The 20215-nt window shown below is 40.0% G+C and overlaps 1 protein-coding gene across 2 annotated transcripts; it reads right to left on the reverse strand.

Moving 5' to 3' along the window:
- Positions 1–19: 19 nt before the first annotated feature.
- Positions 20–19745, reverse strand: acp1 (acid phosphatase 1). 2 transcript variants are annotated; one of them, XM_052091661.1, is made up of 6 exons: positions 19687–19745; positions 19032–19105; positions 16916–17029; positions 13785–13846; positions 4371–4476; positions 20–439 (listed from the first exon to the last, which is right to left on the reverse strand). In XM_052091661.1, exons 1-6 carry the CDS (start codon positions 19727–19729, stop codon positions 362–364), a joined length of 477 nt encoding a protein of 158 aa, XP_051947621.1. In that variant the 5' UTR covers positions 19730–19745; the 3' UTR covers positions 20–361. The 2 variants fall into 2 exon arrangements, with proteins under 2 accessions (XP_051947621.1, XP_051947619.1); XM_052091659.1 differs by lacking the exon at positions 16916–17029 and adding an exon at positions 17098–17211.
- Positions 19746–20215: the final 470 nt, after the last annotated feature.

Here is a 20215-nt window from a genome sequence, read left to right on the forward strand (position 1 = left end):
ATATTCAAGAAAATCAGGAAAAATTACAGTTTATTAGTGTAGAGAAGGAAGCACAGTAATTTTCACATTCAGGCAAGTTTGAGCATGGTTTATTTTGGTGAATTTACTCTCCTCAATTCAACAGATACATTCAAAAATCTATTTATATCTGCTTAAGCAAGCATCCTAATAACTTGTTTTACAACCAAGACAAATGGCTTCTCTATAGACTGCTATAATATGGTGTATTTTTGCTTATGGAGAAGCTTGGATCATTGGGTTTATTTTTCCATTTGTGACAAACTGAACTAGACATCAAGTATTTTATGATGAGGTGTGATTGGTGTTGGAGGTTCCAGAAGAGGGTCGATAAATGCGTGTGTTATGAGTACTGTTCCAGGAAGGCTTTGCAGCACCTCACACACTGTTCATACACGGTCTCAAAGTCTTTATCACTCCCCTGTAAAAAACAAAACAAAAAACAAACTACTTTTAAAATTATAAAATTAAAATATAGATGCAAGAAGCAATTGTGAGTTCACTCCGAGAGCAACAGGATATTCAACAACAACACAATTAAATACAAATACAAATGTAACCCTAATTTTCAACTTTGTTCCCCAAATAAGTGACATTTTCAACTGTTGGTGTCGCTAGAAGGCTTGAGATAGAGATTTCAAATTTGGCATGGTAAAAGTTGAGACTCGCCCCTATAAGAGTCAAATTTCAAACATTTTTACCATACTATTCAATGTGCCACTGTGGACTCGCATATAAGAATAATAGCACTAAACAATAGAGTGCAATGGTGGCACTTTTTCAGCCGTCTGGGTTTCTTAAGTATTTTCACAGGGATTTCATAAAGTACTTAATAAAAGAGTTCTAAGCCTTGACCTAAACCATCCAGCTCTGAGGTAAATCAAAGCATTACATACATTGATTTAAAGCAAAAAAGCAATTGAAAATCAGACAAAAAGACTATATACTTAAAGGGGTCATGACATGAGAAACCAAATTTGCCTTGATCTTTTGGTATATAAGAGGTCTTTGTATCATTAAAACGTCCTGCAAGTTTAATATTTTAAGACGTCCTCCCCATTCTGAACGAATCATTTATTTAATCAAGCTCAAAATACAGCTCGTTCTGGATTCATGGTTAGAAGTGACGTGGCGGTTAGAAGTGACGTACCAGCGTTTGCATATGACCGCCTCCAGCACAAGATAACTACGATTTAAGCGCAAGACAGCTACGCTCATTTCGTATCGCCGTGCGCTTCACAAGTGTTCAGTCGATGGACAGCGAGCTCTGACAGAGACTACTTGTGCACAGGAAAATTACGATGCCACACAGATGTGCTGTTCCTGGCTGTGGTCAAACAAAACCTCTGAATAAGCTGCCGAAAGATCCAGACGTCAGGGAAAAATGGATGCAGTTTATTTTTTGCGGACGTTCCAGTCACGGCAGTGTTAACTTAAGCGTTTGTTCTGTACATTTTAAGGATGACTGTTTTGAGAACAAATCTCAATATGATGCTGGCTTTGCCAGAAAACTGTTGCTCAAAGATAAGTCCGTGCCGACTATTCTGGGAACAACGACGACGCAAACTGTAAGTAATCTATTTTAAACTTTAAACTACTTTTTAAAGCGCAATTTCATTCATTATGAATAATCACAGTGTTTTTACTTAGTTTACTTGCATATTGTTCTGGCTGGGGCGTCAATAATTGATACATAGGCACTGACGTTAGCCAATCATAACAGTGGGCGTTAACACTGAAGTCTTAAATGGAAACGCCTCCAAAACAGACTGTTTGAATCAGAGGATGAGAAACAGGGTGGGAAAAGGTCATAAATCAGTAGATTTTAAAAGTTTTTCTTAAAAAAATATATTAATACTATAATTGCACCTAAGGGAACATAATAATACAATAAAAAAAACCATGTCATGACCCCTTTAACATCTTTAATGAACACCGCAAATGAAAACAATGGCAAAAAATAGAACTGTTTATTTGAAGCCTTTACTTTAAGTATAGCAACAATACATTAAGTTTACTGCAAAATATTCAGATATATAATAATAATAATAATAAATAAGTAGTCTGAGAATGTAGGGAGACAGACTCAATTTTATCTTTTACAGCACATCATGGAAGTTGGCGGTCAACGCAGAGCTCTTTTGCTGCGGTTTGTTCACCACAGTTCTCTTAATGGTTGAAAGGGGTTTTGCATTTTCCACTCTTGAGCCCAAGAACAGGTTCTATTAGCTCAGTTTCAACAGTTCAAATAATTAAAAATGGCCATGGATCTCATAGCTGAAGACCAACAACTCTATCATCATTACCAGATACAGCACTCAAGAGCACTGCACTTCCTTTCAGATTGTAATCCTGGGGGAAGAAACAGGAAATTTCAGCTGTCTGGAGCATGAAGATCGTTGTGTGAGTGTGTGGCTGGCATGAGCTGTATGGGGTTTGAACGCATGCCATGGCACTTGTAAAGTTGCTGTTCAGTGTAAAGACCAGTTTCCTGCTATTCTGCAATGGAAGAATAACCTTCCCCTATCAGCCAACTGGCTCTCGACCGCTCAATTAGCCAATGAAAGGAAGAAATACCTTAGGAAGAGAGAGGAAACATCCAACTTTGGTGTTACATCTTGCAGCATGTGAAGTATTATTATTTTCTCAAAACACAGCATGATGTTGAGGAAGCTGTACCCCTATTGCGACATCTTCAAAATGTGTCCTTAAAGACTTCCACATGTCCCCAAAACTGAGTTTGTTGACCTGCACAAATGGTGTGATGGATGACCCCGACAGTTGTCTGGAGGAGGAATTCTAATGACCTCAGTAAGGGTGGCCCATTAGGTTCTTTCCCATTTCTGTTTCTCTTAAGAAATAAAACCATTCCCTCTCTATCATCTCTCATTGTCTGTTGTCCATTGCTTCCTTCCAAACATGAGCTAAGTGGTTGTATCTGTTGGCTAATCAAGTGGAACCTGTGAGTCAGATGTAACATTATCTGTGTACTTTTGACACTAAACACTTTTGTGGTTTAAACATTGTTAAAAGTTTAATAATACCCTTAAATACCCATAACAACAACTATAGTATTACAAATAGTTGTATATCGTTTTTACCGATTAGTCGGGGCCAATAGTTACTTTTTGGTTATCTGAAAAAAAAATCAAATGTTTTATTCTTCTGTGGTCCATCGATAATTACACTTTAAATTGAAGCAAGGGCATGCAAAAAACATTTGACTATATGGAAACATCCCTCTCGTATGCACATACATCGTGTCTCCAACTTCTATATTGTGAATAATAGTAATCATAATAAACAGGCAATAAAAAGCTTAATTTGGTATATATTAAAAATAGAACATTATAATGGAGCCAAGGTTCAAAATAAGAGTCCCCGGTGTGTTTCAGCCTTGTTTAGTGTTAAAAGTCCCATATTATGCACCCAATCTTCTTTTTTCTTTTTTCTGGTTTGTGCCAACTAAGAAAGTCTTGCGACATTCTATTAATCTGTTTTAAAAAACTATTGGCCGATGAATCAGTTATCAGCCTTTTCTACCACCTTAGTTGTCGTATCGGCAAGATACAGATTCGGCCATGTAAACACTTGATTGGATAGCTTCTGCAATTGGAAACTTTTGAGCATGTTCATTACAGATGTGGAAATGAAGTAATGATGTTTCACGCATGCCAAATTAGCTCTAGTTGAAGAAACATGGCGTTCGGAATAGAAAATTGGTCCGTCGACAATACTATGTTCTTGCTAAACATTTTTTTAAAAATAAAAAAAATAGTCGAAAGACTAGACAGCCGCAAATCACGTAATACCAATTTGTTCAAGCAAGTGTTCCAAAAACTGTAAGAAGCAGGAATGAACAGGTCAATAGATAAAATAAACAAATTGCTGGAAAGGGCTAAAGAGCAAACACTACAAGTGAAATCTAAGAATAACAAGTGTGGCAAATTTTCAGATCTACAATATTATGGATGAGATATGCTGATTAATCTTGCAGTGTAAGATGTAAAAAGATCGATTCCGATTTGATGCTTGCGTCACAAATGCGCACATCAACCCGATCACTTTATTTCACCTTTATGTAAACAGTACATTCGGAATCATCAATTGGAATGATTTCATTCAGAATAAAAAGAAAAATGTCCATTATTAACAGCTAATGTGTCGGAACGAATTTTCCTTTTTTGGGGTGAACGATCTTTTTAATTGGCACGTGCGATTCTAAATTTACAAAACACTTAAGTTTGGAGTATCTACAACATACTGTGTGCAATTAAAACATTTTTTTACATTTGGCAATAAATGAGTAGTGTTTGAGGCTGATCCTGCTGTGCGTGTGTGTGTATACTTACATAGTATGGGTCTTGGATAATGAGCTGTTTTTCAGGGTCGTAGGAGCCGAGCAGCTCAATCTTGGCTTTACAGTTTTTCACGCTGCTTGCCTTCTTGTTCAGATCTCTGCAAAAAAAAAAATATACACATACATCAGATCTTGTGCAGCTAGTGGAATAATGCATAATCATATCAATGGAAGGCCTTCTGCACATCACTGCAGTTATTTCAGACTAATTCAAGAATGCGATAAATTTAAGCGCCAATGCAAGCTGACAGGGTCTGTCTGTTCTTTCTCTAAAAGCCCTCCGAGACCAAGACACACATTCCTATGGATACACAGTTAAAAATTATCAAAAACAAATAGCAACACATCAACCCCAGAGGTCCGACAGCTGTTGGGGCTCAATCCTACATGACTACAACATTTTGCAGCTAATAACTACAAATGGTACGATGTACTGCAGTCCTTTTCCATTGGGGTTTCCAGTATATGGAGGCCTGCACGGGAATACCACTACACTTTATTTTATGGAAAACCCTGATCTTACCAGATGTACAGTAAATTGAGGGGTTCTTTTACACTGTTCATTCACAATTAGTGTAAATCCCACTTGATGCTAAATAATGACGCAGACATAACTTAAGGAATTATTTTTGTTAACATTTTGGGGTGCTTTTACACTCAGTTGCTTGGTTCAACCTGAGTTTTACACCTCTTACCACCAAAACTTTACATGCACAGAACTAGGTCAGGGTAAACATTTTAGATACAGTATGAAAAATGCTAATAAAAACAAAAAGGAGTGATTTGTAAATGATATTCACCCTTTGCTATATTGAAAGCACTACAACTAAACTATATGTTTTACCATTGTTTTTTTTGAAAATGTACTGTAATTTCAAATCAGATGATTGCAACACTATAAAAAAGTTGGGAGAGTCGAGTGTTTACCACTGTGAAACATCACCATTTCTGCTAATAACACTTATTAAGAATTTAAGCTCTGGGGGTCTGGGTAGCTCAGCGAGTATTGACGCTGACTACTACCCCTGGAGTCGTGATTTCAACCAAATTGGCCCGGTTGCTAGTGAGGGTAGAGTCACATGGGGTAACCTCCTCGTGGTCGCGATTAAGGGTTCTTGTTCTCAATGGGGCACGTGGTAAGTTGTGCATGGCCTCCACATGCTGGGAGTCTCTGCGGTGTCATGCACAGTGAGCCACGTGATAAGACGCGCGGACTGACTGTCTCAGAAGCAAAGGCAAATGAGACATACATTATATATATATATATATATATATATATAAAAAAAGAATTTAGGCACTGAAGACACAAGTTTAAAAAGTCTAATTTTCCCCCATTCATCCATTATGCAGGTCTTCAGCTGCACAATTGTACGAGGTCTTCGTTGTCATACTGTGCGCTTCATAATGAAACACATTCTCAATTGAGATGGTCAGGACTGCAGGCAGGCCAATCTAGCAGGGTATGTGGTTTGAAATTGTCCTGCTGAAAATTCTGGGACGTCCGTAGAAAAGACTGTGCTGGATGGCAGTTTATGCTGCTCCAAAATTTGTACATATCCGTCTGCCTTAATGGTGCCCTCACAGATGTGCAAGATACCCATGCCATGGGCACTGACACACCTCTGGCCCTTACAGACACTGGATTTTCGACCCGACGCTGATAACAGCTTGGATGGTCCTTTTCCTCTTTGGCCCAGAGAAAACAACGGCTGTGTTTTTCAAAAACTATTTGAAATGTGGACTCATCGGACCAAAAAATATGGTTCCACTGTTCTACTTTCCATCTAAGATGAGACTGAGCCCAGAGAAGTTGGCAGCACAGTAAAGTGTTAACTTGCATCTGTGGATGCAGCGTCGAATGGTGTTGACTAACAAAGGTTTACTAAAGTAATCCCAATCCCATGTTCATAATATCCATTACAGCTGAATGATGTTTTTAAGACCGTGATGTCTGAGGGAACAGAGATCATGCACATTCAGAAGTGGTTTTCGTCTTCCAATTTACACACCAAGATTTTACCAGATTCCTTGAATCTTTTAACTATGTTGTGCACTGTAGTGTGTGAAATGTCCAGAATCCTTCCAATGTGTCTTTGGGGAACATTGTTCTCAAATTGCTGGATTCTTTGCTGAAGCATCTGTTGTTAAATTGACAAGTCTTGAACGATCCTTGCTCTTGAAGGACTACACTGTTTTTGGAGGCTCCTTATATACTATGGCATGATTGCCTCACCTGTTTAACATCTCCTTGTGGCAAGGAGGGTGGCAGGACCGGGCCATGATGATGCACGCCCAGCCCCTAATCAGGTTAATCAAGCTGACGAGAAGGATAAAGGCGGCCGGAGGCGGCAGTTCGGGAGAGAGTGAGATACAGACAGCTGCCCTGTATGCGTTAGTGTTTGTCTTTTTGTTTAATTAAATATTACTTTGTTGCATCGTCTGGCTCATGCCTCCTCCTTTACCTTTTATCCCTTTACACTCCTGTTTCGCATTGCCTTATTTTAACTCGTCAAATTGCTATTAGTCTTAAACTGCCCATCTTAACTGTTTTTGTGTATTGCAATCATCTGATTTGAAATTAATGTACATTAATAAAACAATAAATTCACAAGGAAAAACATCATATAATGTTTAGTTGCAGTGCTTTCGATATAGCAAAGGGTGAAAATAATTTACAAATCCCCCCTCTTTGTTTTTATTAGCATTTTCTTACTGTCCCAACTTTTTCAGAATTGGGGTTGTATATAAAAGTAACTTATGTTTGAGTAAAGTTGCCTATTGTTGCTGAAAACGTGGATGTTTGAATGTAGGAGGAGAGAAATCTAAACAAACCTTTATAGACAATAAGAGACTAGCCCAGACAGATAAGAGAACCAGAATTTGACAATCTCTCTTTGTTTTTAGCATTTTTCATACTGTCCCAACTTTTTTGGAATTGGGGTTGTAGATAACTTTTACTCAATGGCTGGTAAATGTTCAGATTTCACTCACTAGTGATTGAGTAGTGGTGAAAAAGTTTTTCACAGTTTTTCAATGCATTTTCAGTGTTTCAAGAGTAAAAGTTTGGTTTGACTTGTTCCATGTAATGTGTGTCCAAAGAAGAGGTCCATGCAATCCATTTGAATAATGTCTCTTTCTGTTCTTTACAGTCAGCTGTGGCTCAAAAACAACAAAAATAGAAACATTTAATTATAGTCACATATAGCACAGAGGCGTTTAAAGAAGTAATTCAAATAAGCATTCAACCAAAACACTTCTCTGAGATGCAGCTATTCTTGAAGAAACTATACCGTTTTAGGCCTTTCTTGCATTTTTGCAGAATTAGAATGTCCCCTGTATAAGGGGGCCGCTGGAAAAGAATATGAAGGCAAAATGAACATTATTTCTAAAATATACCCAAATAAATTGGAATGTAATTGGATCCATCACCATTTCAAGTGGACTTTGCAGGTGCACACCTGCAGAGAAGAGATGGTGCGAATACCATTTAAAAATTTGTATCACTATGCCCAAATTAAGCCTGGTTCACAAGGACCACATTCACATGCACTTAAGAAAACAGATTATTCCAAAGTTTTCGCAACAAATGGTGTTCTGAAACGTCAAGTAAACAAAAATGCTGATTTCCTTACACTGCTTAATGGATAAAGAGAAAGCTCTTTAACATATCCAGGTTTCTACCGGAGAATACGGCTTAATGTGGCCATGTAAACACATAAGCGGCGTTCTAAAACGTTTTTGAGGAGTGCGCATGTGCATGAACAAACATCATAGGATGGATCCCAACAACACGATGAGTGGTGGTGGTGTAGTGGGCTAAAGCACCGAACTGGTAAGCAGAAGGTTGCCGGTTCGATCTCCACAGCCACCACCATCGTGTCCTTGGGCAAGCTCTTAACTCCAGGTTGCTTTGGGGGGGGATTGTCCCTGTAATAAGTGCACTGTAAGTCGCTTTGGATAAAAGCGTCCACCAAATGCATAAATGTAAGTAAACAAAGTGTAAAGAATTAAACATTTCTTGGAGTACAGTGGGAAAAACCCATACATTATAAATTATACACACCAAAATATTGACAGACCCTCAGATTCACGTATATGCGCTTCTATATTGGGGAAATCTCAGAGTTTTAGGTAAGAGGGAAACCACATAATTGGGGTGCCATTCCACTGCAGGTCGCGATGAAAAGTTAAGGAAACGAAAATAACTCTGGAAAATCTGGAAATAATGCAAAGCAATGGGAAATAAAATAGTGAAGTCTTCCTCGGATATGCTGTTTGTTATTTACTCAAGCGTCACAGGGAAATTAAGTGCTTACTGACAGAGCCGTATGTATATGGGAGTAAAAGGGTGTGCCACTTATACAGTGCATGTAAATGGTAACACTCGCAATACAGCACTTTCTCGCATTAAGCCGCTTTCTGGTCTCCATATAAACATGGTCAATGTATTTTGTATTTCAATGGATTTGTCATAGGGCTACATCTGCAGTCTTTCATCGGTTAGTATGGCAGGTTCACCTCTTGCTTTTATCACATGCTTCCTTATCCAAAGAGACTTGTGGTACAACAGAGCCGTAACAAGGGGTTAAGAGTCTCACTCAAGGGCACATTCAATGGGGGTGTCTCATTATCACCCCTTCCTGGTCTGAACATATGACCTTTGGATTACCAGCTCAGGACTTTAACCATTAAGCCAATCCACCCCTATACACAAAGTCCTAATACAGACAAAACCATAGGGAAGGAAAAACTGACAACTGATCACCTCAAATGGTATATTTTTAACTTAATTAACTTAATGCAGATTCATCCACATACTGTCCCAAAGGAGTGTTATTCCACAAAACAAACTCAAGCCGCTAAGCATAACCAGCACAAAAAGAAACAAAAAAGCCAGGTAGTTTCCTCTGAAGGTCTAGTGAATGTTCAGTGAGTCAGGCCCACTTGGCTGTCACATGAGAGCAACAAATGCCCTAATCACTCCAATTTTTGCAAGAAATATTCCACAAAACAAACTCCATCCAATAAGAGGCATAAGCACATGAGCAAAGAACATGCAGAGAAAACAAAAAACATACAGATACATACACAAACTGCCCTGAAGGAGTGTTATTCAACAAAACAAACTCCAGCCACTAGGCAGAACCAACACAAAAAGAAACAAAGGTGGCACCCAGATTCCTCGTAGGGTCAAATGAATGTTCAGTGATTCAAGTCCACTCGGCTGCATCGAGAGCATCACACAATGGCTTACTCATTCCATTGACTTAATGATGGACATCGCTTGCTGTGGACTTGTAAATATTTTGCAGCCATCCTTAGTATCTATTCTCAATTTGTCGGAACATCAGTGCAAAAGCGACCTTCCGTTGATGTAAGAGTTTCTTGCATTCCTCGAATCGATCACATATCTCTCGTCAAATTAGCAAAGGTGGGTAACAAAAAAATACTGTGGTTCTTCCAAGAAAGACTTCATTTGCTCCTCAACTCACATAACACACATCTCCGAGCCGGAACTCTGTGAGCTTGCTCGATTTACAGCTTATATCAAGCAGAATCGGGAAGAGCTTATCTAGAAATTTCACCATATCTCGGCCTTCTTCGTTATCAGGAATTCCAACAATTCGGACGTTGTTTCACCGATTACGATTCTCTAAGTCTTCCAACTTTTCCCAAGCGCGCTCCATGTCTGTCTTGGTCACTAGCGGGTTAGCAGCTAATTCCCTCTCTGAAGACTCCATATAATCTATCCATCCTCGACATCCCCCACTCTTGTAACCTACTCAGAGATCTTTGTCTCTATGGCAGTGATCGATCGACGTATTACAGCAAGATCCCCCAAGTCAGCAATGATCTTCGCCAGCATTGCTGACATGCTCGACAGTTGATGCTGAATCTCTCCCAACGCACCATCCAAACTGAGTCCCTGGTCTGTGACCCTGTCAAGGATATTAGTTTGAGCATGTAAGTCTTTTAATGTCTATAGAGCCCGAGGATTTTGAATTCTTTGACATATTGTCTTCATAGAACAGTTATGAAACACGATGTATCGAATCTCATGACATGTGAGATTTGTGAGAAAGTATTAAAAACTAGCAAAGTGTGCAGAGCTCGCTGTTTACACGTCCAATCCTCACATGGCGCCACGCGACTGACATTTCACATTCTTAAAATTAGGTGGTGATCCTAACTGACCTAAGACAGGAATTGTGAAAAAACTTGAGTTTAAATGTATTTGGTTAAGGTGTATGTAAACTTCTGACTTCATCTGTACATCGCTTAACTCAATAGCCTATTGATGTTGTAATTGTGAAATGGTTAATTGTCAGTTCATTGTGCTGAGCCTCAGGAGAAGAGAAAAACAAAGACCAAGGGGGACAGAGCAAAGATTTGGAATCTAAAGAACTCAGTAATCTTCTTAATAAGAGCTGGATCTAGCAGGAACATGTGACTCAGACACTATCCCCTCACACCCCTCCAAACAGAAAAGTGACCCTCCTGCTCCATCTACTTCGCATGCTCTATATATTTCACTTTCCCCCTCTGCTTTTCTTCCCACTTTCACAAATGTTAGCAACTAACAGCCACCGCTCTTTGTCAAGTCAAGTGGTTTTTATTGTCGTTCAACCATATTCAGTTAGTACAGTACACAGTGAAATGCTGCGTTCCTCCAGGACCATGGTGCTACATAAAACAACATAGGAAAAAACACAGAACCACATGAGACTACACATGTGCAAAAAGTACGGGACAGTACAATAAATTACTAAAAATTAACAGGACAATAGGCACAGTCGGTAAGAACATCTGCCAGCTGGTCTGCACATCCTCTGAGCACTCTGCCAGGAATGTTGTCTGGTCCAGCAGCCTTCCGTGGGTTGACTCTACGTAGAGTTTTCCTCACATCAGACGTGGTAAGACAGAGCACCTGGTCGTTGGGAGGAGGGGTGATCTTCCTCGCCACCACGTCGTTCTGTGCTCCAAACCTAGCGTAGAAGTCGTTCAGCGCATCTGGAAGGGAGGCATCTTTGTCACAGGCAACTGATGTTGTCCTATAGTAGGCGATGGCCTGGATGCCCTGCCACATGTGCCGCATGTTGCCACTGTCCTGAAAGTGACTGTGGATTCTCTGGGCGTGTGCGCGCTTTGCCCCTCTGATGGCTCGGGACAGTTTGGCCCTTGCTGTTCTTAGGGCAGCCTTGTCGCCTGCTCTGAAGGCGGAGTCCCGGGTCCTCAGCAGTGCACGCACCTCCGCAGTCATCCACGGCTTCTGGTTGGAGCGTGTGGTGATGGTCTTGGAGAAGGTGACATCATCAATGCACTTGCTGATGTAGCTGGTCACTGATGCTGTGTATTCCTCTAAGTTGGAAGAGTCGCCATATGTTGCAACCTTCCTGAACATGTGCCAGTCAGTACACTCAAAACAGTCCTGAAGAGCAGAGATGGCTCCTGCTGGCCAGGTTTTCACCTGCTTCTGGAGCGGTTTTGTGCATCTGACGAGCGGTCTGGTATGCTGGAATTAGCATAACAGATGAGGTCTGAGTAGCCGAGGTGGGGGCGGGGCTCTGCCCGGTACGCGCCTGGGATGTTTGTGTAAACAAGATCAAGCGTGTTCACCCCTCTCGTTGCAAAGTCCACATACTGATGGAATTTAGGGAGCACTGTCTTGAGATTCGCATGGTTGAAATCTCCTTCAATACTGTTCAGACCATTTGATGCATATTGCACAAACAATGATAAGAGCTGGCATATATTGTTCCAGTCTGATTTTTGGGAGCACTGTCTTGAGATTTGCATGGTTGAAATCTCTGGTGACAATAAACAGTCCGTCAGGGTGATTGTTCTGCAGTTCGCTCATAGCCCCATACAGTTCACAGAGTGCTTCCTTAGCGTTAGCACTAGGAGGAATGTAAACTCCAGTTATAATAACAGTGGTGAATTCCCGTGGTAAATAAAAAGGTCTGCATCTAACAGTCACAAGCTCCACCAGCGATGAGCAGTAACTAGAGACTAGCATAGAGTTATTGCACCATTCTGTGTTGATGTAAACACACAAGCCACCACCGCGAGTCTTAACACACAGAGCTGCATTTATTTCGGCACGAAACGAGGCGAGCCATCTAGCTGAATGGTGGCATCCGGAACTGTGTCGCTGAGCCACGTCTCTGTGAAAACAAAGACGCAGCAGTCTCTAAGCTCATGCTGCACAGTCTTTTGGAGTCAGATATAGTCCAGTTTATTGACCAGGGAGCAAACATTTGAGAGCAGGATAGACAGGAGAGCCGGCCGGCTAGGGTTTGTTTTTAGCCTAGCATGGACCCCCGCCCTCTTGCCGCGCTTTCGCTTCCTCGCACACCGCTTACATCGTTCCCTCCCCCGGGCACCGCCATCAGTTGACGCCGAGGACTGGAGTTCATGTAGCAACTCCTGCAGATCATCATGCAGCTTGGTTGTTGTATGAATCTTATATTTTAACAGTGTCTGGCGATGGTAGACACGAACACCGGTTGCTCCGATGTCCATGTGCCGTAAAAGTCAGGCTAAGTGACAAAAATAGCACCATTTTGGATCTGGAGTGGCCGCTGCTTGCTACCGCGCCGCCATCTTGGATCAACCGATGGTGCTGAATATGACATACTCTCAGCCCATTGACCACATGATAAGATGCACAGACTGACTGTCTCAGAAGCAGAGGCAACTGAGATTCGTCCTCTGCCACCTGGACTGAGGCGAGTCACTGCGCCACCACGAGGAACAAGAGCGCATAGGGAATTGGGCATGCCAAATTGGGGAGAAAGGGGGAGAATATAAAAATTATGAAAAACAAATAAAAACAATGCAGCGCTCATGGATGAGACGCTGAAAAACAAAGTGAGATGCGCCACAACAGTCAGAGGCGTCGAGAACATTTACATAGAAAAACAATTGAAAAACAGTGGGGATGAGTATATGAATGTTTCCTTAAGGACCTTTAAGATTGAACATGTTCTTGCATTATAAAAAGAGATACGAACTTCAAAGAATGGAATAGAATCTTGAGATGCTTTTCAAAAGTTAACTGCTGTTTAAAATCCATCCTTTGCTTTTATATTTATTCTGCTCTTAAACAGATCCATGATAGATTTCCTTCGCTCAACATCAATTAGCTTTGAGGCAAAGTAAGGTTGTGAGGTGGTAGTTTGCATCTGCTCCCACATTTGTCAGAAGTAATCATTAAGAGCAATGACCCCACATCCCCACCAAGGGATTAATTATTTCCCATCACTTTGTTGCTTCTCAACTCAAGAAGTCACAAGGAAACTCTAGTCCAAATGTTCCCTTGAAGATGGATTAAAAATAAAACATATTTAAAAAAAAAAAAAAAGCTACTTTCAAAAATACAGTCAAGCCAAATGGGTGCACGTACCTCAAGTTGCTTTCATCCATGCAGAGGATGTGATCAAATGTCATGAAGTCGTCTTTGGTGACCTAAGATAGAAAGAGACTGCATGAGAAAAAAAACACAAAAATACACATCATTCTGAATGTCATGCTGTAACCCATTGGTTTAGCCTGAATCAACTTCTCCCTTTTATTTTTCTCTTATTCTTCGTGTCTTTTACAGATAATGGATATTCGGCAGCATTAAGAGCACACTGCTGGCTTGGACAAGCTCCAGTAAACTTAAAGGGTTGAATTACAAATCAACATGCTCCTATGTTCAAACATTCACTCCCCTCGTTCAAGATGCAGAAATGTATCAAAGCATAACTGTGGATGTGTGTGGCCATATGTTGAGTAACAACAGGCATGATTCTTCTGGGACGGCATTGCACAAAATCATAGGAATAGAAGTACATCCTTTCAAATTAAAACAACAACAAAGAACTTAAAAGGATATTCACAATATTCTGAGATGGCTAAGATTCTTGCTAAAATCTTGTGTGTTCAATATTAAAGTCATATGGGTTTGGAACAATACAAGAATGTTGTTTGGGTGAACTTTCATTTTAACATCCAAAGAACAATAATTAAGTACTGGAAATTGTGAATTACACAATGCCTGTTTGGCTCAATTTGGACCACTGTCAATCATGAAAATATTGGTGAATTTGTTTTCTTGTATAATCGTGGTCTGCTGGTTTGTTAGAGATCAAGAGGACAAGCATGGCTTTAGCATGAGGCTCAGCTCTGTATTTCCTCATTTGAACCTGACCTCTAAAGGCCAAGCTAAAGCCTGCCCACATGACAGGAATATTTTACCGACAGCTTGACTAAGTGGGAGGAAGAAACACTAGGATATTCACTGAATCTGAGAATGTCAATACACTGCAAAATGATGATGAAGCAGCCACATACACATTTTGCATGTTTCAATATTCTTGTAGGCACCAAATCAGTTGGGATTTGTTTGCGGTTTCTCTTACCTATTTTAACCTCACAAAGTCAGAACCGATGATGAATCTGGCCCCATTCTAGGCGTTTTTTTCACCAAAGAAAATGTTCAGTGCCAGAAAAATCATCTTTGGCCCATTAAAATGCCATAGGGTCAGATAATGTTCTCACCAAATTCAGTTTTTAAAACGACAAAAACTTAAAGCTGAAGTATGTAACTTATTCAGTTTTAAAATACTTTCTTTTATCCCCACTTAATATGCAGAGACAACTATAAGTAAGCTATTCGTGTTAATTTTCTTGAAAACTGAAAACTATTTATCTGAGGAACTTCCTGTTTTTGCCTAGAGCGACCCCAACAACTTACTCAACCAATGGCGTGAGCTGGGGGTGGAACTATCTGACAGTTTGAACAACTGTAAACAACACTCTCCGGTTACTCTTGTAACCTCGGTTCCCTGAGATGTAGGGAATGAGACATTGCTCAATGCTTTGGGGAATTCCTTTTTCACAACTTAGTTGAAGCCTTTGTATCATAATGGCAATCTAATTATTGGCAATGGTGTTTGAGCCCTGCCCTTTTAGGCCATTTGCCTTATATAAGCAGGCGCTCGCACACCATTTTTCAGAAGTTTCTGACTGAGGACAAGAACGCATCACTCGTACCTCGAAACTCTGTAGTTGTAGTGCGGCCAAGATTGCAATGTCTCGTTCCCTTCATCTCAGGGAACCAAGGTTACAAAAGTAACCGGAGACGTTTCCTATCGATTCAGTTCACAAGACATTGCTGAACGTTTTGGAGTTCCATTATGCTGCAATACGTAACAAAATACCCTTGGATGCACCATTGTATAAAGCAAACAGGCCCGTCGGGCAGTGACGTAGTAAAATATCTCTTTAAATGAATAATCCCACATGGAGATAACAGATGAGAAATTAATCGTATGAGCCATATAATACACATCGTATAATTTAACCCCTTTGTACCAGAGGTAGGGAGGGAGGTGTTATTATTTTTATAGGAAGTGCTTGTGACTTCTAGTGGGAATAAATTGGGTAGCAGCCTACACAGGCGACTGTATTCAAATATAATAGGTAGCCCACCTATGATAAGGGTTCGGGCTCCACCGGGTGTTAGAATAGTAATTCTCTAGACAGAGAGGACTCGTGAAGCGATGGATGCCACATCTAGGTTATAAATCATCGCGAACGTGTTTTGCAAAGACCATCCTGCAGCAAAGCATATATCTCCTGTAGGGATATACAATTTGTCCATGCCCATGAAGAGGCCATGCCTTTATTTGAATGCACTTTCACGCCAAAAGGGCATGAAATCACACCCTGTGATTCATAAGCAAGGGCGATCGCATTAACGATCCAGTGCGATCCTTTGTTTGGAGACAGACATGCCTTTTGTGTGTCCTCCATAACAAACAAAGTGCTGATCTGACAGTCTAAACTGGCTAGTGTGCTCCATATGCATGTGCTCCAAAGGGCATAATAAATGTGCTAACTGCTCCTCATCCGAATTAGACGGTCGAGAAGAGGAAGCTTATAGGTGCTCTATCTGATTTGGGGTTTGCTGGTATCTTTTTTTTTAATCGCATGCATAGATTATGAAGGGTATGACAAAGATAAATCTCTTTTGGCTGAAAAATTATGATTGGATAATGCCCGCATGACCACTCACGCAGCGATCGTGATTGAAGTTACCATTTTTTAAATTCGGTTCTTCAGGTTTTAAAAGAGATAGTCCACCCAATAAAGCAAATTATGTCATCATTCACTGGCCCTAATGTTGTTCCAAACCCACTTTCACTCTTCAGTGGAATACTAAAGATGATGTTAGACAGAATGTTAGTCTCGGTCACTATTCACTTTCTATGCATCTTTTTCTCCATTTTCAATGAAAGTTGATGACTGAGGCTAACATTCTCCCTAACATCTCATTTTGTGTTCCAAGTAGGAAAGAAAGTCATACAGGTTTGAAACAAACCATGAGAGTGAGTAAATGATGACAGAACTTTCCTTTTTGGGAGTACCATTCTTGTAATGAGGAGATGATAAATGTGTGTTTGCACTGATATGTCAGTGATATGACAGGTTCTTTATCTCATTCCTCTTCATCTGTAACAAGCCCACAAAATCTCACATCTTCAATACCTGTCGTGCCCTGTGATCTGTCTCTATGCCATGTTTCCTGAGGCAGGCCAGACCACGGGCATCAGGAGAGCTGCCAGTATTCCAATCAGAGGTGGCACCAGAATCTATAACCCACTGTAATACACACAAAGAGAACACAATTCTAGCGTTAAGTGCTAATGCTAATCATGACCCCACCGTACCTGCCGCGCCACATGCCTCATGGACACGTCGTGTCTCTTCATGCAGGTCTGGCCGCGGTAATCCGGGGGGTTTCCGATTTCATAGGTGGATGTGGCCGCACTGTCTATTCTCCACTGAAGACACATATACATAAACACAGCATTGATGATGGAAGCTCAAGTGTACATGGCAGATTAAATACACAAACACACACAAAGCACATTGAAGCATATCATAAAATTTAGTAACCAAGTTGTGAAGTGCTTGCAGCTTCTAAATTCAGAATTAAGTGTAAAATATAGTCTAAGAAAGTATGTGAACACAAACGCTTCTAGCTATACAAGCTTGATTTCATGTGTCACTGCTTTCCGAAATGTGCCAGAACCCAAATCGAAACTAAATGTATGCATGTGCGGCACTGGCGTCAACGTCTTTTGTTAGGTCAATTACTGTCATGGTGGAGCAACAGTTTGAAAAGAATCTTGATGAGCAAGTTAGTTAAATGGTTGATGTGTTATTGGCCCATGTCTCAATACACGCACTTGTGGTCTTTGAACTTGCCAACTTACCCTCTTGTCTTAACTACTTCTGGTGTTTGGCCAGTGTGCAAGTAGACGTTAAGACAGCAGCTGTATCCCAAATGACGCACTATACACTATGCACTCAGCCATGTAGTGTATTAAAGTTTAAAGTGTAGTATAGTCCGTCCCAAATGGGACACTTAACATTTTTTACAAAACAGAAGCATTCGCTGTTTAACAGCTGACAGAAGTGACGTTTCAAACACGACGTTTCAAAACATGCGATGTGTTGCTGCTAGGTTTAGCGGCTTAGCCAAACTCACTTCAATACTTAAATCTCAAACAACGTACATACACAACGTAGGGTCATGCATAGCATTCAACTTACATTTGTAAGGTGCCGTCTTAACTGAAGTTTCACTAGATGCTACATTCTCCATTATGCACAATGTTTTTGTCAGACCAGCATTACAGCCAGGTAACTTCGCACTTTTCGCTACATATGGCAAGCCACATTCACTGGGTGCATGAAGTGTCCAACATTCCAGTCTGTTTTGATTGTTGAAGTTGTCGATCATCCAGGTACTCGTAGAACACTTATTTTTGTTGCATTTTCAGTGTTAACATACTACTCGCACAATGACGTCATCTTGGCAAAAATACACTACTTCACTCGAAAACGCGATGAATTCTGGGATACACAACACTCTCAGAATCAGTATTTGGGCTAGTGTGAGTTAAGTGAGGGTTAAGTGAACTGAGCTTTGGCATGTTCTAGATGTGGGGAAGTCTTAGATTTATTCAGCGTCGCATGCAAGCGATCTCAAGTGTGGGTTTTGAGACAGGGCCGTTATTCAGATAGCCAGCAATAAAAATCTGGTTTAATTGTTTGGTGCCAGTAGTAGCACAGATAATTACATCACCTTTAAGGTAACTCTTAGAGTACAGTTTTGTACTGCCACAGTAAAACAAGAATGTACATTGTGTACAACGGGACTCTGCGCTTGCACTGCATCAGCCAATAATTCGTATCTGTGTTTACAAACTTGCATAGAATATGTTTCTGGCCTGTTTCTGCATTTGACACCATTACTTTGTACTTTGGCTGGCAAGGCTAAAGTGCCTTTAATATAAAAATACAGAAATTGCTTGTTCTCTACTCTTTTTTTTTTTATTTTGTATTTTTGATCAACAAGAAACATGTACCTATTTAATGTTTGACTTTTTTGCAGTGTCAGCTATACCAACTTTTTAAGAACAATCTTACCTGTCCTATAAAACTGATAATGATAGGCTCATCCAAAGGCCAAGGTGCTGATACTTCAAAACAGTTTCTCTTTATAAAGTGTTTCAGTTCATGCAAAGTAGGTTACATAAATCTGACAAAATATATTTAGCATTCCATACACAAAATACTACATGTGGTGACTTGCCTTGTCCACCACCCCGCCGTCTGTGGCAATCTTCCTGAAAACAGCCTCAGCGATTGGGGATCTGCAGATATTCCCTGTGTTATGGTGGAATAGATTAGAAATGAATATAATACACTAATTTCTGCAAGTTCCAGAGTGTTAGGAACATTACTACTGCTATTTTGCATCAAAGTTAAATTCCTTACTGATATCATCAGGAGGACCAACTAAACTACAAGGTAATCTCTCCTATGTGGATTGCAATACGAATATCACAAACAATCTTAGCATTTTAAATATCAATGCTCACTAAATGGTGACATTTAGGCTGATGTGCTGGGCATTATGATTCATCTAATGCCAAACTAATGGAAAAATGGATGGGTGATCAATGCAATAAAATGCCAATAGTTAGAATTCACTACTCTTTCAAAATCTACAAATGAGACATTTAAGTAATCATAAGTAATAAGTGTTTATTCATGTGTAAATGCATTAAATAGGCGGTGGGTATATAAACGCATGAAAGGGCCACTGAATGAATCCAGTGAAACAGTGAATAATGGTAATAGTTTGGCTGTTTTCGCCTGATGTTTATTATGCTATTTGCATCGCACTTTTAAAAATCTGATTAAAGTTAAAGATTGTCTTTTGGTAAATTAGAAACGTATCTTACCCAAGCACACGAATAAAACTGATCTTCCATTGGGAGCCGCCATATTTGTCTGTCCAAAGTCCCCGCGTCACCCTGCGGACTACCCACCTTTCCGCCTGATTCAAATTCACCGTAAAATCACAACTTTCATTAAAGGGTTGATAATGTTTTTAAGGCATACATTGATTTTTTTTTTTTTAAGTTACATTCTATTATTTTATTTTATTTTTTGTGTGGTTAAAAATATGTGTCAAATTAAAGGGCAGTGTTCCTGCAGCTACTTCAATGTATAACTTCAATTTAACATTGTACAGTTGTCTTGTACCACAGACTCATACCTTTTATTAATACCTATAGGCAGGGTTGGGTAGTAACGGAATACGTATTTAAAATACAAAATAAAAGTAACTAAATTCCAACACAGTTACAATTTAAATCATTGGTAATTAGAATACAGTTACATTCAAAAAGTATTTTGATTACTGAAGAGATTACTTTGCATTTTATTTTAATTTGTTAAATTTAATTATTATGATGTGTTGCATTCATA

This window comes from Xyrauchen texanus, chromosome 25 (assembly GCF_025860055.1).
Source record: "Xyrauchen texanus isolate HMW12.3.18 chromosome 25, RBS_HiC_50CHRs, whole genome shotgun sequence".
NCBI classification, from domain to species: domain Eukaryota; kingdom Metazoa; phylum Chordata; class Actinopteri; order Cypriniformes; family Catostomidae; genus Xyrauchen; species Xyrauchen texanus.